The sequence below is a fragment of the Phaethon aethereus genome (assembly GCF_964289735.1).
Source record: "Phaethon aethereus genome assembly, chromosome: 7".
Taxonomy (NCBI): domain Eukaryota; kingdom Metazoa; phylum Chordata; class Aves; order Phaethontiformes; family Phaethontidae; genus Phaethon; species Phaethon aethereus.
In genome coordinates, this window is record NC_138583.1 from 8,761,785 (window position 1) to 8,775,256 (window position 13,472).

Here is a 13,472-nt window from a genome sequence, read left to right on the forward strand (position 1 = left end):
TGATCAAATGTGTCTCATTCTCTGTGAGCTCGGTATGTCTGCACATGGTATGTTTGTGAAATGAGTTGGGGGGTATGAAGTCTGGAAAATGTTCCCTAACTTAAGAGTTTTGTGCCTGATCTCCTTGAGTATCTTTTTGATGTGCCTGGAGAATAGGATAATTATAGGAAGTAAAAAGAATGAACAATCTAATGTACATGATCTTCAGCTCCTGCCTACAGGTCTCTAGTTACCCAGCCTTGCTGGTTTTTATTTTCTTTCCTGTACATGTTTTTAATGTGTGGGTGATATTTTTATCTTAGTTGTTTGCATTCTGCTTAGTACTTGGTATGCCCTTGCCTGTGGAAACTACTGGTATGGGTAATACGCATTACCTTTTTAAACACTTGTTGTGAAGGTACAGCAAAACATTTGCAGCTCAACTGATTTTTGGTATCTTTTCTCTTTGTTTTTACTTACATGTTTTGAGCAATACATATTTATTTTGTGTAGTATCATTTTAACATCATGCCCTTCTCTGTACTTCATGGGCTGAAATAACAACGAAGCAGAAGTGACAATTACATCAGCTCCAGAAATGCCAGTAAGATGCCATAGTGGGCCAAACTGTGTTCATCTTGCATGAACAAATGGCTCCCTGAGTCTTGATCAAGTTAAGTCTGAACCAAAATCTTTTATTCTTTTATATCAAAAACATATGCCTAACTTTAAATCAAAGAAATGTACAATGAGAACCATGCAACTTTTAAATGAGATGAGCAGAAAAAGTTAATCACAACAATTTCTGTCTGCTGTCTTTCATAGGCTTAGTAAGAGCAGGCAAGAAAGCAGAAGCAGGAGATTTAAGGCTCTGAATCACTACCTCGCTCTCCCCAGCAGCCCTCTACGCTTTGCAAGTCTTAAGCTGATGTTCTCGTAGAGTGTAATCATTTAGGAATTATCAAGAAAGAATATTGTAATTATGCATGGAAAATATGTCTAAGGAGGTATCTTAATAATACTTGCTACCATACAGAGACAGACGGAGAGGGAGTGCGTGTGTGTGAATTAGGAAGCACAGGATGTGCTTCAGGATGTGTGAGAAGGAATTTTAGATAATCCTTTTAATAAAAACAATGTGACATACATATTTTAGACAATGCAACATATGTGTTTTTAAGAGTGCTGGAAGACACTGGAAAAAGGCCCCTTCCTTTATGACTTGAATTTGGAAAACTAATAAATATTTATCTTTCTTCTTTATTAGTTTCCACCTTTGTTTATAAAGGCTCCTCTTCTGACATATTTAGTGGAAACACAGTATTGTTTCTGTGAGACAGTATCTCCTGCATATGTTTTGCTTGTAACAAATCAAATGTTTGCTCTTACTAATTCTGAAAACGTTAATTTTTATTCCTTATTTTTCTTGAAACTGTGACGTTACTAATTGTGACAAGCACTATGTCATACGGCATTGAAAAAACTCCATTGACATTACTCACAGTTACTCAATGCATATGTTGCTATTTTTCATCATAGCACTCGTTTACAGCAGGTTACTTGAGCATCACAAACAGAGTACAGGTCAAAGAACAATCAAATTAATTTAGAATAACTCTGTTGACGTTAAAAAGAATCTTCCTTTTATTTAAGGAATGTATTTCTAATATGATGATGACTTTTACTAAGCAAACTATTCTGAAAGAGGTTTTGACAGTATGCCTTGACTCCAGACCAGTCATTGAGCTGCAAGTCACACAAGTATGGTCTACATGACAAGAGACAGAAATTAATCCAGCATACTTTTATCACCTGGGATTTAAGATGGTTTTCTCATCTGCTATACAGCTGCCAAAATCAGTGTAATAAAAAATGGCAAACTAAGTAGGAAAGATTTTTATTTTTTTCTCTCAGACAAGAGGACCATCCATTGACTTCGGTGCATACTGACAAATGAAAAACCTAATTCTCTGAAAGGCATGCAGGCAAAAAGTACCTGATGTGCAATCTCATCTTTTTCTTGTATGTGCATTTACCACTTTCCTGCACATACAGTAGGGCCTGGGAGTAACCCACTGTATGAGCACCAATTTGATGTGACTATTTACATGTTTACAAAGTCAGAGCCAAAATGTACTCTGTCCATTTGAATAAACAGGTTCAGCTGTTCAGTTGCCTAAGAGCAGCATCCTGCAGGAATTAATTAGTTTCTTAGGATGTGGTAGGTCTTTATAAAAGTGCACAAGATTTTACTGTGTCTGAAACTAATCGATCATGCTGCTTATGTCCCACAGGATGGGTTGACCCCCCTCCACTGTGGAGGAAGAAGTGGCCATGAACAGGTTGTAGAAATGCTGCTGGATCGTGGTGCCCCTATTCTTTCCAAAACCAAGGTAACTGGTACTGTTTTCTGCTGGGATAATCCTTGTACTTTTTTTTAATGTAATTCTGCACGTCTCAATATATTTAAGTGTTTGACAATAACTTTTCTATATCATAGCTATTTAAAGTAGCTGTGTGGGAGATCTCCAAAGTGAATGCCGTATGTAGTGCACGTCTGCATATGTAAAATGTGTTAAATCGAGATACTCAAGAAAATGTTTCTGTGCCAACCAAAAAGGAATGTATGGTAACCTTATCCCTCAGAATTTCAGTAGCTGAAAATCTCTGTATCTATCCTGGAATAAATACATGGTGATTACAATATATCTTCAGCTTGCACCAAATTACCCTAAGGCTAGAGTAGAGATAAGAGATAAAAATAGAGCAATGTCTCTTTGCAGAGACAGCTCATATTTCCTTAGGACTTAGCCTGATTACCAGTTTCTCCACTTTCTATCTCTCTACAGTTTATCATGCAAAATCATTCATGGAAATTTCAAATCACCCGCACCAGGGTGCGCAGATTGCTTTAGACCCAAGGGTTAGCATTAAAGCACACTCTTGCCAAAACTCTTCTGGTGGTGGTCTCTGCTGTGCCACGGTTGCCGATTTTAAATCTCAGTGCAGCAGCTTGCTTTGTAGCATCACTACAATCCATGACTTTCCCATTCAGGATTGACATTTGGGTTGTGCAGGTTGTTGAGGTTCTTTCCCGAGATAACTTTCCACTACATTTTTTTTTTCTCTCGGTCTGCAAGCAATAGATTTCCAACAACATTTCTTGTTTCCTTCTGTTACTTCTCTCTTCTGTCATCCTGTCCTATTCTGTCTCAGCACCCTTCTATATTCTGCTTTTCTCCTCCCTCTTCTTTCTTTCTTTTTTCCCCCCTTACCAGAATATATTTAGCATTTGTTTGGGGAGGTTGGCACCAGCTTTCCTCTGCTGAATGAATCACTGGCAAGTGCTATCATGGGTAATCTGGCAGACAGGATCCACCTGTCCTTTGCATGTGGAGTTTCCATGGACTCCCACAGCCCTGACTTGCAAACGTCACGAGCAGGGTGAGCCAGCAAGGGGCTGTCCAGAAACACTCCCCACCCCGGGCACATCTCCACACCGCTGCCACTCTCAGAGCCTAGAGCTCATACACCCGGGAGTAAGGCTCTTCCACACTCTCTGGTAGCTCAGTTAATTACTTAAGGAAAAAAATTTAAACCTCATTGCTTTGGTTTCCACCATCATAAATGAGAACCTCTCCTAAAGAACTACATTTCTTTGCTGCATGGATTTTGTATTGTCAGGTGTTATCCCTAAGCTTAACCTGCTGTTCAAGGCCTGTGGGTTTTGAATTTGTTCCTCTCCCTGAGGAGGTTCACACAGCCTGGACCAGAGTTCACTTGCCAAAAATCAGGCAGATGAGAACATGGGATAGTGGGTTTGAAATAGCCCAAGGCTGAAAGACACACTTTGGACATTAACCTGCAGAGGCTTATGTAAACACCTCCAGCAAAATGGGAGCTTCTCTCTGGAAGAGAGAAAATTATGTTACGTGTTAAAAACTGAACAGAAGAAAGTGCGGAGCTTCCTGAGTTTCCCTCTGATGTGTTAATTCTGATGTTTCAGAACGTAAGCTAAGAAGTAGCGGTACCTCTGAATGACATTAATGAGTCCATTCATTTGGCACTAAACTACACAGTACTGTCCTCTGCAAAAATAAGTAGCTCCATTCTTTTCAAATTAAGTCATATATTATTGGAAATAGGGCACATCTTTGAAAGAATTTGAACTTCACAAAGTTTTCTCATGTTATATAAAACTCTTTCAGAAGTACAACTGAACTACAGTTTGATAGCTGCTTCCTGCTGGAGATTGTTTAGAGTTGTGGCTTTTTTTTGCACTGGAATAACTTTAGATTTATTTTCAGGGGAGGCAATGACCTAATGGATTATCTGGGGTTTTCTACAAGCAAAAGGAAACCTGAATTCTAGTTCTGAGTATGCCAATGATTTTCTGTGTGAGAAATTACATTTCTGAGTATCAATTTCCATCTTTTTTTTAATTACTGTTTTTCTAGGCTTGTTTGGCTCTTTCCCTTTTTTAAACACCCCCCCTCCCGCCCCCCCAAGTTAATGATACTTTCGCTGATTAAAGTCCTCTGACACAGCTACAAAATAAGCTATGTATCACTGATAATTTTATGTTTGCCCTGACAAGCATTTGGTACTGTATTTCATCTCTGTGATCCTCTTCTTTTTTTTCTCATAAGGTATCATATGACTGTCAACATCTTTGATTAATCTTGAACTTCTTCACCTTTTAATGTTTTCTTGGCAATTTCTTTTCATAAAAACAGTAATATAACAGTGTTTATATAGTGACTCCATCTTGAAGTACCAAATCCCTTCTTACAGTCATTGATGGATGCCTCTCACAACACGGATATGGGACAGGAGAACATTGTTTATATGTAATATTTTAATGTTAACAGTGGGAAGACAAAGGCATTGAAATATTAAGTGACTTGTGTAAGATTGCAGAGTATCTTTTACTGCAACAGAATTAAGAGCAAGCCTGATTTAGGTCATAATAAAAGACAATATCCTGATGAGGTTTTGTCTTCTTCAACTTCCTTAGCAACTAGCCTTCTCTCTTGCTCTGTTGTGTAAAGTCTGGATAGTTCCTGCACTTTTCTCATTCATGACAGATTTTTGTCAAGCATTTTGCTGATTTTTTCAAATTGATGTGAGGCTCCTCTGCTTCTTTCCTTCTTCTCCATCAATGTCAGCCTCTTTCATGCAAGTTCCTCTTGTGAGGGAGTCCCATATCATATACTCAATTTCTTACTCCATAAATAAGTGTGGTTTATTGGCTGTTATTGTTCAGAATTACACTTTTCAACTGAAGGATCTTTCTTATAAAAATGGAACAGAACAGTGTGTGAAGCTTCATGATTTTTTTACTATCACCTAAAAAGCATCATCAGTTATAAACTGTTATCAGGAGGGCATGGTGACTGAGGGGAAATTAATCTATCTTTTTTATTCTACTGTTTAACTACTCTAGAAGACAGTGAAAACATTTAAAATGCATTGCTAGTATGAAGCTTCCATGCAGATAATTGCTCTAGTAGCCTTTGGGAATGGGAGAGAGGCTTATCCAAGCCAACATAAATCACAAGCCCACGAGATAATCTTACTTGAAAGATATAACTGTGTCCAAGAATGTCTGCTTCTCAGTACTGAATGTAAACTGCTTTCAAGTTCTGACAGTATTAGCCTGTTTATTTTCACCATCCTTCTTCCATGTCACTTTAAAAAATTATTTCACTGTGTATTTCCACCTTTATTTTGAATGTTTGTCATTACTGTTATGATCTGGCCGTGGGAAGGGAGAAGAAAGAAATCATCTGTTTCAGAAAGCCTGAGATCTCAGCTGGTTTTGTGTTGCTACTTTGCCTTTGCTAACTGCAGTCACATGAGGGCACTACATCTGTGATCAAGTTTCACTTTCTTCATGATGGCATACTGTACTGTCAGTCATTTATAGATTATATACTAGTATGTGTTACCAGAATAGCTCCTGCACTTGAATCTAATTTTGGCATTAGGAGGACTAAGTAAACAAACAAACAAACAAAAAAACCCCAAACAAACACCCCCCTACCCCCCCACCCCCCAAAACCAAAAAAACAAACAAATGGAAGAAGGTGTGCTGAGGTTTATCTAAGGAGCTCATGTACCTCTCCTAACAAGACCTCTTTCGTACTGTCATATTTTTTAATTTTTTATCATGAAATAAGCTCAGTTCTTTAAAGTTCTGAGAATTATTTCTCTTGTGTTTTTACTCTGGAAATGTAATATATGTTGGCAGCTTGTTGATTAACAGTAAGCAGCACAAGAAACAATTCTGGTATGGGTTTTGTTCCTAAACATAAATCTCTCTCAGGTGTTTCCCTGATGAAACAAAGCTTTACCACTGCTGCTCATGGGTCATGTCATGGTGGTCTCATTCAGATTTTTTTCCTAGCCTGGTTGCACTTGAAACTTTTGCTGTTGTACCAACGTTGGCTGGGAAGAGTGGTCTCCATAGGTGTGTAGTGTGGTATAAGGTGTGTGTAGAACCCACATTCAGGAAAACACTAGTGGAGGGATGAGGCAAGGTTGTAGTGATTACTGAGTGATGCTCTGACCTGCTCTCTCATGACTGGTATATGCAGGCTAAATTAGAGAGCTGAGTTTAATGCAGCTTTTTAAAACAGCAAATTTTCTGGCTACGGTATTAAAAGTCACAAAGTGCTGTTCTTCATCTAACTCATTTAACTAAAGCAACTTATCTGAGCTATGTGGCTGGAATAAACTACGTTCACAGCGCTGCTGGTATAGTATGACTTTTTTTTAATGTAGAGCTGCCTACAAACTCTTAAGAAACAAGCTCCAAATTCCATGTGGCTTTTGCTGGAGTAAGAACCTTTTGTGTGCTCTCTGGGCTTGTAAAATTCTTCATGCAACAAATGCTGTAAGAACAACATAGAAGAGTTTCATTTCTCTGAGCATCCTATAACCCATCAGTGTTGTGTCTCTTTGTTTGCAGAATGGTTTGTCTCCGTTGCACATGGCAACACAAGGAGATCATCTAAACTGCGTTCAGCTTCTGATTCAGCATAACGTGCCTGTAGATGACGTCACTAATGACTATCTGACTGCGCTGCATGTTGCCGCCCACTGCGGCCACTACAAAGTTGCCAAGGTTCTCTTGGACAAGAAAGCTAATCCTAATGCCAAAGCACTGGTGAGTACACAGCGGGTTACTATTCACAGCTAAACATTCTTCCAAAGTTGCAGTGAGACATATTTAAGAGTTATTTTCTGCCTGCTGATGGTTGACAGGGAGGATATGTTTTATTGCTACAGCCCAAGAGAGGATGCTCGAGGTTCAAAGTGTTAATAATGTATCATGCAATAAGAGTAGACCTTTGCTTACAGGCAGTTAGCAGTGATTTGTGAATTTCTAGTGTAACTAGAGTGCTTTTGCCTCCTGGTAGCTCGTTACAATTCTGAATACCTGAGGCAGCTGCAGACGTAACTGCTGTAGTTTTTAGTATGGAGAGAATTCTCATTTTCTAAATGTTTGTAAAGAGAAAATAATCAGCAACACTTAAAACTGAGAAAATTTTTATTCGCTCTCAAAGATGTGAAACAGTAAAAAGTAGGAATGAGTGACATAACAAATATTTGTGGTATTTTGTACTGATGTTGATGGAGTCATATGCCTTTCTACTTTAAAAACAACTTCAGCAACAAATTCTCTTAGTGTAATTAAACTACATACAAACTGAATGCATGAATGCATTTTGTTCAAAATTATACTTTCAATCCATTGCTTTTAAAATGTCTTTTTGATTTGTTCTTCAATAACTGTTCCAGACATACGTTCTGACATTAATTGGGTTGACTGCAGGTTTCACAGCCTGATGCTACTAACTCATTCAATTCCTGAAATATTATGTGAATTCCTGAAATCCTCACAAACCAGGTGGGATTGACTCTCTTGAAAACAGCACAGGCTCCATATTTTTCCTTCTCTCAGCCCCTCTGTTTTTTGTGTTAGATCAACCTGTCTTCAAGTGTCTTTGGTCAAGGTATTATGAGATATGGATTTTGTTCACTATAACCAGCAAGTGGGGAGGCTTGCAGGCATGTAATACTTATTTTTGCCTTCTGAAATTATCAAACCAGCATCAGGTTTAGCTTGTCAGGGTTGCTGGCAGTGACCTCTCAGTGGTCTGGTAACCTAGCCACAAATTTCCTTTTCACCTAAATCTTTTAGTGTTTCCTTCTATTCTGTCCTGATCCCCACTCAGGATGATTAAGTAGAAGGAGTCTAAGCGTAGCATCTGAAGCTCAAGCTCACTCTTCCCTGAAACACATCTGAGCTTACCCTGGACACTGTCCACTGCTGACATTCTCTCCACTGTGAAGGATGGCGTTGAGAGCTGCTCATACGTAACTGGAACAGACAATTGCACTGACCTCATGTTACAAAAACATACGATATTCTTTACTATATGGCAGGTTAAAAAAGCTGATTTTGATCAGATCTGAGGGACCAGTTCTGTCAGCTGTTTTCAGAATTGTTCTGCAAAGGCTTTTTTGATGAATATACATAGCAGTATCAGCATTCAGTGCACTAATGTCATTGTATCAGTCATGGAATCTCTGGACAGGTTATTTTCCTGTTATACTTGTTTTCTTTCTTACCATCTTACGCTAAATAAGATAGTAGTTCTAAACGTTCACTCTGCTGCACACAACTTTTTTTTAAAGGAGAGGGCAAAATAATTGCAATTGCAATAAACTGGAAGCTAATGAATAGGGAAAAAAAAAGTTACAAGATTAGTTTAGATGAAGATCCAAATGCCAGAGCTTGTAAAGGTAAAGTGCTTTTCTTATCAGCGGTTCTGAAAAGTAAAAAGAAAACCAGCCAAAAAAATCCCTCATCTCCCCCCAAAACTCCAACAAAAAACCCCACCCAGTTTACAGTAAATATGCTTAAGCAAAAGTTAAGTGTTTGATAGTTTTATGTGAGCTGAGAATTTTTGGAAAGAAATTATTTATTGGAGTGAGCACTATATTTCATAATTTAAACTGGATATATGAAATATATTGGGATTTTTTTTAGAAATTTTTTTCTCTCTTTTACATGAACAATTTAGTGAAGACAAAACAAATCTGCGAGGTGTTTTGTTAGAACAGAGGAATGCTTTATGTGAATTCCATACTCAATTTGACTTTTTAATGACATATGCAGTATCAAAAAGTACGTTCTTTCTCGTTTGTCTTTACTGAGAGGGTGGTCAAACACTTGAACAGGCTTCCTAGAGAGGTGATCGATGCCCCAAGCCTGTCAGAGATAAGAGGCATTTGGACAATGCTCTTAATAACACGCTGTAACTTTTGGTCAGCCCTGAAGTGGTCAGGCAGTTGGACTAGATGACCATTGTAGGTCCCTTCCAAATGAAAATATTCTATTTCATTCTATTTAGAATGGTTTCACACCCCTTCACATTGCCTGCAAAAAGAACAGAATAAAAGTAATGGAACTTCTTCTGAAGCATGGTGCGTCAATCCAAGCTGTGACAGAGGTAAGAAGTGGTCTTTTCATGTTTGTCTTTGTTTTTCCTGCAAAATTCATTATAACTGTATTGATTAATATTGGAATATTTCTGAAAGAGTATGTACCAATCAAATAAACAATTATTTTCAACTAGATATTACCAAATAATAAAACTGAATAATAGTCAGTTGCACTAATGGATCACAACACCCAAACAGTTGGCACACTTGGGGAATACAGTGGGGATAACAAGTGAAACATAACAGATTAAAAAAAAAAATTCTATAATTTCTGCCAATTTTTGGCTGTAATTTAATGCACTGAAGATGAAATTCACTCTGTTAAGGAGATCAAGGTGAAAACTGTGCTTCACTCAAGTCCTAATTTGCAAGATGGTTTAATTCACAGACCTTGTTTTTGCTTTCAACACAGAAGTTATATTCACCCACCATCACAGGTCATCACAATTCAGCTAGACAGAAATCAATATGCTGTTACTTCAGTCAGCATGAGATAGTCTATATGCAGTTATTGGCACAATTTAGATATTAATTAAGTACCTATGGAAAATTTGGTTTGTCTATGTGTGTGTATATCCTATTAAGTTAGGAGGAAAGGTCACATTTTGAATGTGTGACCACTGTGGAAGAAGCCAGGTTAGAAAATGGTAAAATTTCATTGATTAAACAAGGAGCAGTTCATCTCCCCAAAAGAGTGTTTCATTTCAGGCATGAGTTTTTGTTCTAATTATTCAGTAGAAAACCATACAGCTGCCTTCCTGGCTTTCTTGAGAGAGAATGGAGCCTGCCCTTGCTACAGCTTACACATCTCCAGACTAGTTTTAAAAAAACCAAACCATAGGGCTTGTAGATGCAGCTTTCAGAGTCTAATTTGAAGTCATGTTAGCAAATGAGTGAGAGGCACAGAGAGCCTTAACAGGAGAGATGCGGTGCCTGTCCTCTATATTAATCAGTCAATGTGGAAGTAGAGAAACTATTCAATTTTATCCATTTTAAATGCAAAGAATTAAGAGAATGAAAGCAATAGCAACAATTAACTTACACTGTCTCGTGTGAGTGAACCAGGTTAACAGTCTGGTCTGTACCCTCTGAATTGCTTTTTCACGCAAAAACTTTCCAAAAGCAAGAGCTCTTCCTTTATTTCATGTCACTGCCTCACCATGATCTCACATGATCTCAAACCACATTTGACTGCATTTGTTGAGATTCATCATGGTACTTCACTGCCAGGCTCTACCTTCCGGCCTGCCTCTTTCACTGGCTCTCTCTGTCATAACAACCTTTCAAGGCAGAATTAGGAGTTGGTACTCAGCACCCGTACATAAGCCCCTATTTCTCTAGTCAGAAAGAGAATTTATATCTGGTCATTGAAACAAATTGACCAGAAAACTTCAAGGTATTCTTCCCCAAAGAAACGTGAGAGCTTGCAAGATGTGAATAAACAATGCAAATGCAACAAGAGGAAACAGTACCAAGTGTCACAGATAGTCATAGTTGCATATAAACTGTTTATTAAAGATAATTTACCATAGAAGGTGGTAATAAGCATTCTGTTTTCCACGTAGATTCCATACTTCCATTTGTAGATACTGCACCTATTTTCTTCAGCTGCAGGCTTGAATCTCTGCAGTATGACTTAGTGCTTACAGTAAAATATGACACACATGCATTGTATTTCCTGTAGTCTATTATTTTTAAAAGCATTTACTAAATTATGTGAAACAGGGTAAAGAAATAACATACTCAACCAGTTATTCTGCCTTCCTGCTTACGTGTGCTGTTCTGCATGCGTGTCGTGGTTTAACCCCAGCCGGCAACTCAGCCCCACGCAGCCACTGGCTCACTCCCCCCTAGTGGGATGGGGGAGAGAATCAGAAGGGTAAAAGGGAGAAAATTCGTGGGTTGAGATAAAGACAGTTTAAATGGTAAAGCAAAAGCCACACGCACAGGCAAAGCAAAGCAAGGAATCCATTCACCACTTCCCACGGGCAGGCAGGTGTTCAGCCATCTCCAGGGAAGCAGGACTCCCTCACGTGTAACTTGGGATAGACAAACACCATCACTCTGAACGTTCCCCTCTTCCTCCTCCCCCAGCTTTATATGCTGAGCGTGACGCCATATGGTATGGGATATCCCTGTGGTCAGTCGGGGTCAGCTGTCCCGGCTGTGCCCCCTCCCAGCTTCTTGTGCAGAAGAAGCCCCCTCTTCCGCGGGTGGGCTGAGAGGCAGAAACGGCCTTGACTCTGTGTAAGCGCTGCTCAGCAGTAACTAAAACATCCCTGTGTTATCAACACTGTTTCCAGCGCAAATCCAAACCATAGCTCCATACTGGCTACTAGGAAGAAAATTAACTCTATCCCAGCCAAAACTAACACAATGAGAAAGGAACAACATGTGTTTTCCTCACCTCTACCCTCCTGGGACTTGTATGCATCTGTGGGGAAGCTGCCTAAATCAGGGGATTTCCAGAGATCCACTGAGCTTTCTCCTTCTCCTGGTAGCCAAACTCCCTTCTGCAGCCTCTGGCTAGCTGTTGCTATAGCTGTGCAGAAGCAGCTGTGAAGAGGCTTTAGGGTAATTCTACTTGGAGAAATATTAACTAGGGATTGGATTTCTAAAGCAAAATCCTTGAGGTCCTGCCTTGCTAAATGGCTGTTCATTTTTTCCCTCCCTTTCTCCCTCCCTCTCTTTCTCTCCAGTTGCTCTTTTGTATCTTGTGGCAGTGGTGCAGATTTGTGATGGTGCCACAAGGTCCTAAGGGAAGGGGGAATTCTCTTTAGCCCATATCATTTGTGTCTGCACCTCTCTGGCTGGACACTACAATTTTGAATTCCCTTTCTTCTAGAGAAACAGTGGGGATGGAGCTCACCACAAAGTTCAGTAGACCTTTTTGTTGATCCAAAAGCAACTGGATTTGGGGGGCACAATGGATGCTGCATCTTTTTTGTATTAGCTGAATTTTCCAGAAAGTCATATCTTTGTACTGGGGATGCTTCTACTTTTCTTTTTTGGTCCCCTGGTCCAAAATGATATTTAGCAAAAACTTACAGAAGAAATCTTGCTTAGCTGTAGTTTATTTTAGTTGATGAAGAATTACTGAATTCTTAGAATGGTTTTATGTTTGCTCATTAATTACTCTTAGGTATTTCCAATTCTGTGTGCCTTTTAGTTTAAGCATGTGTATATGTTTTTGAGAAGATAAGATCCTCTCAGAAGAGCAAGCGCTTGGGTTTACTTCTTTAGAGTAACTTATTTTTCCCATGGCATTCCTGTAAAGGAGTGTGGCAGTAGGTATTTAAGCTTGATTTTGGTTTGGTTTTCAGTCGGGCCTAACTCCAATCCATGTTGCTGCCTTCATGGGACATGTAAATATTGTATCGCAGCTAATGCATCATGGAGCATCACCCAACACTACCAATGTGGTGAGTAACAAGTTTCCTTTCAGCATGGCAGAACTGTGAATACATTATAATATGTGGGAGCAGCACTCCTGTGAAGCATCTAATTCTGGTGTTCACCATCCACCTCCATAGCAGTCGTGGCTCCGACTGGAGTCATGGGAAAGTACAGCCAACTGAATCCTACTTGGGAGATGTTTGACAGGTTGAGAAAACCTCAGAAGAGGCTGACCTTAGGAAGACTTGATTCTCTTTATTTTCTGAAGTAAAGAATGAGAACATACTGTAGCTTCTGATATGTAATTTTTGCGATGTGTACTTGACTGTTGAGCGCTGTTTTCCCAGGACCCCGGGGGCCTACCATTTAAGGAAAGTTCTGCTGTTATCAACAGATTGCAGCAGATTGTGGGGACATATTGCCTGTGTCCATACAGCCGTACAACTGCGCTTTTCTACTGGATGTGCACTGTGTGCCCCAAGGCTCCCAGGGCATGTGTAAAAACTGAAGTCATTGTTAGATGGATATTTGAAAGTTGACAAATGAGAGGAAAGTAGAAGCTTGTTGAGCCTTGATAACAG

General features: G+C 39.2%; 1 protein-coding gene across 2 annotated transcripts in view; it reads left to right on the forward strand.

The window, feature by feature from the left end:
* The window catches only part of ANK3 (ankyrin 3), a gene marked incomplete at both ends in the record, with an annotated part of 204,765 nt that overhangs the window by 90,035 nt on the left and 101,258 nt on the right, over nt 1-13,472 (forward strand). For both annotated transcript variants that reach the window (XM_082002335.1, XM_082002336.1), the window contains 4 exons: nt 2,274-2,372; nt 6,953-7,150; nt 9,405-9,503; nt 12,819-12,917. In XM_082002335.1, the coding sequence (XP_081858461.1) occupies nt 2,274-2,372; nt 6,953-7,150; nt 9,405-9,503; nt 12,819-12,917 (495 nt within the window). The remainder of the gene's footprint in view (nt 1-2,273; nt 2,373-6,952; nt 7,151-9,404; nt 9,504-12,818; nt 12,918-13,472) is intronic.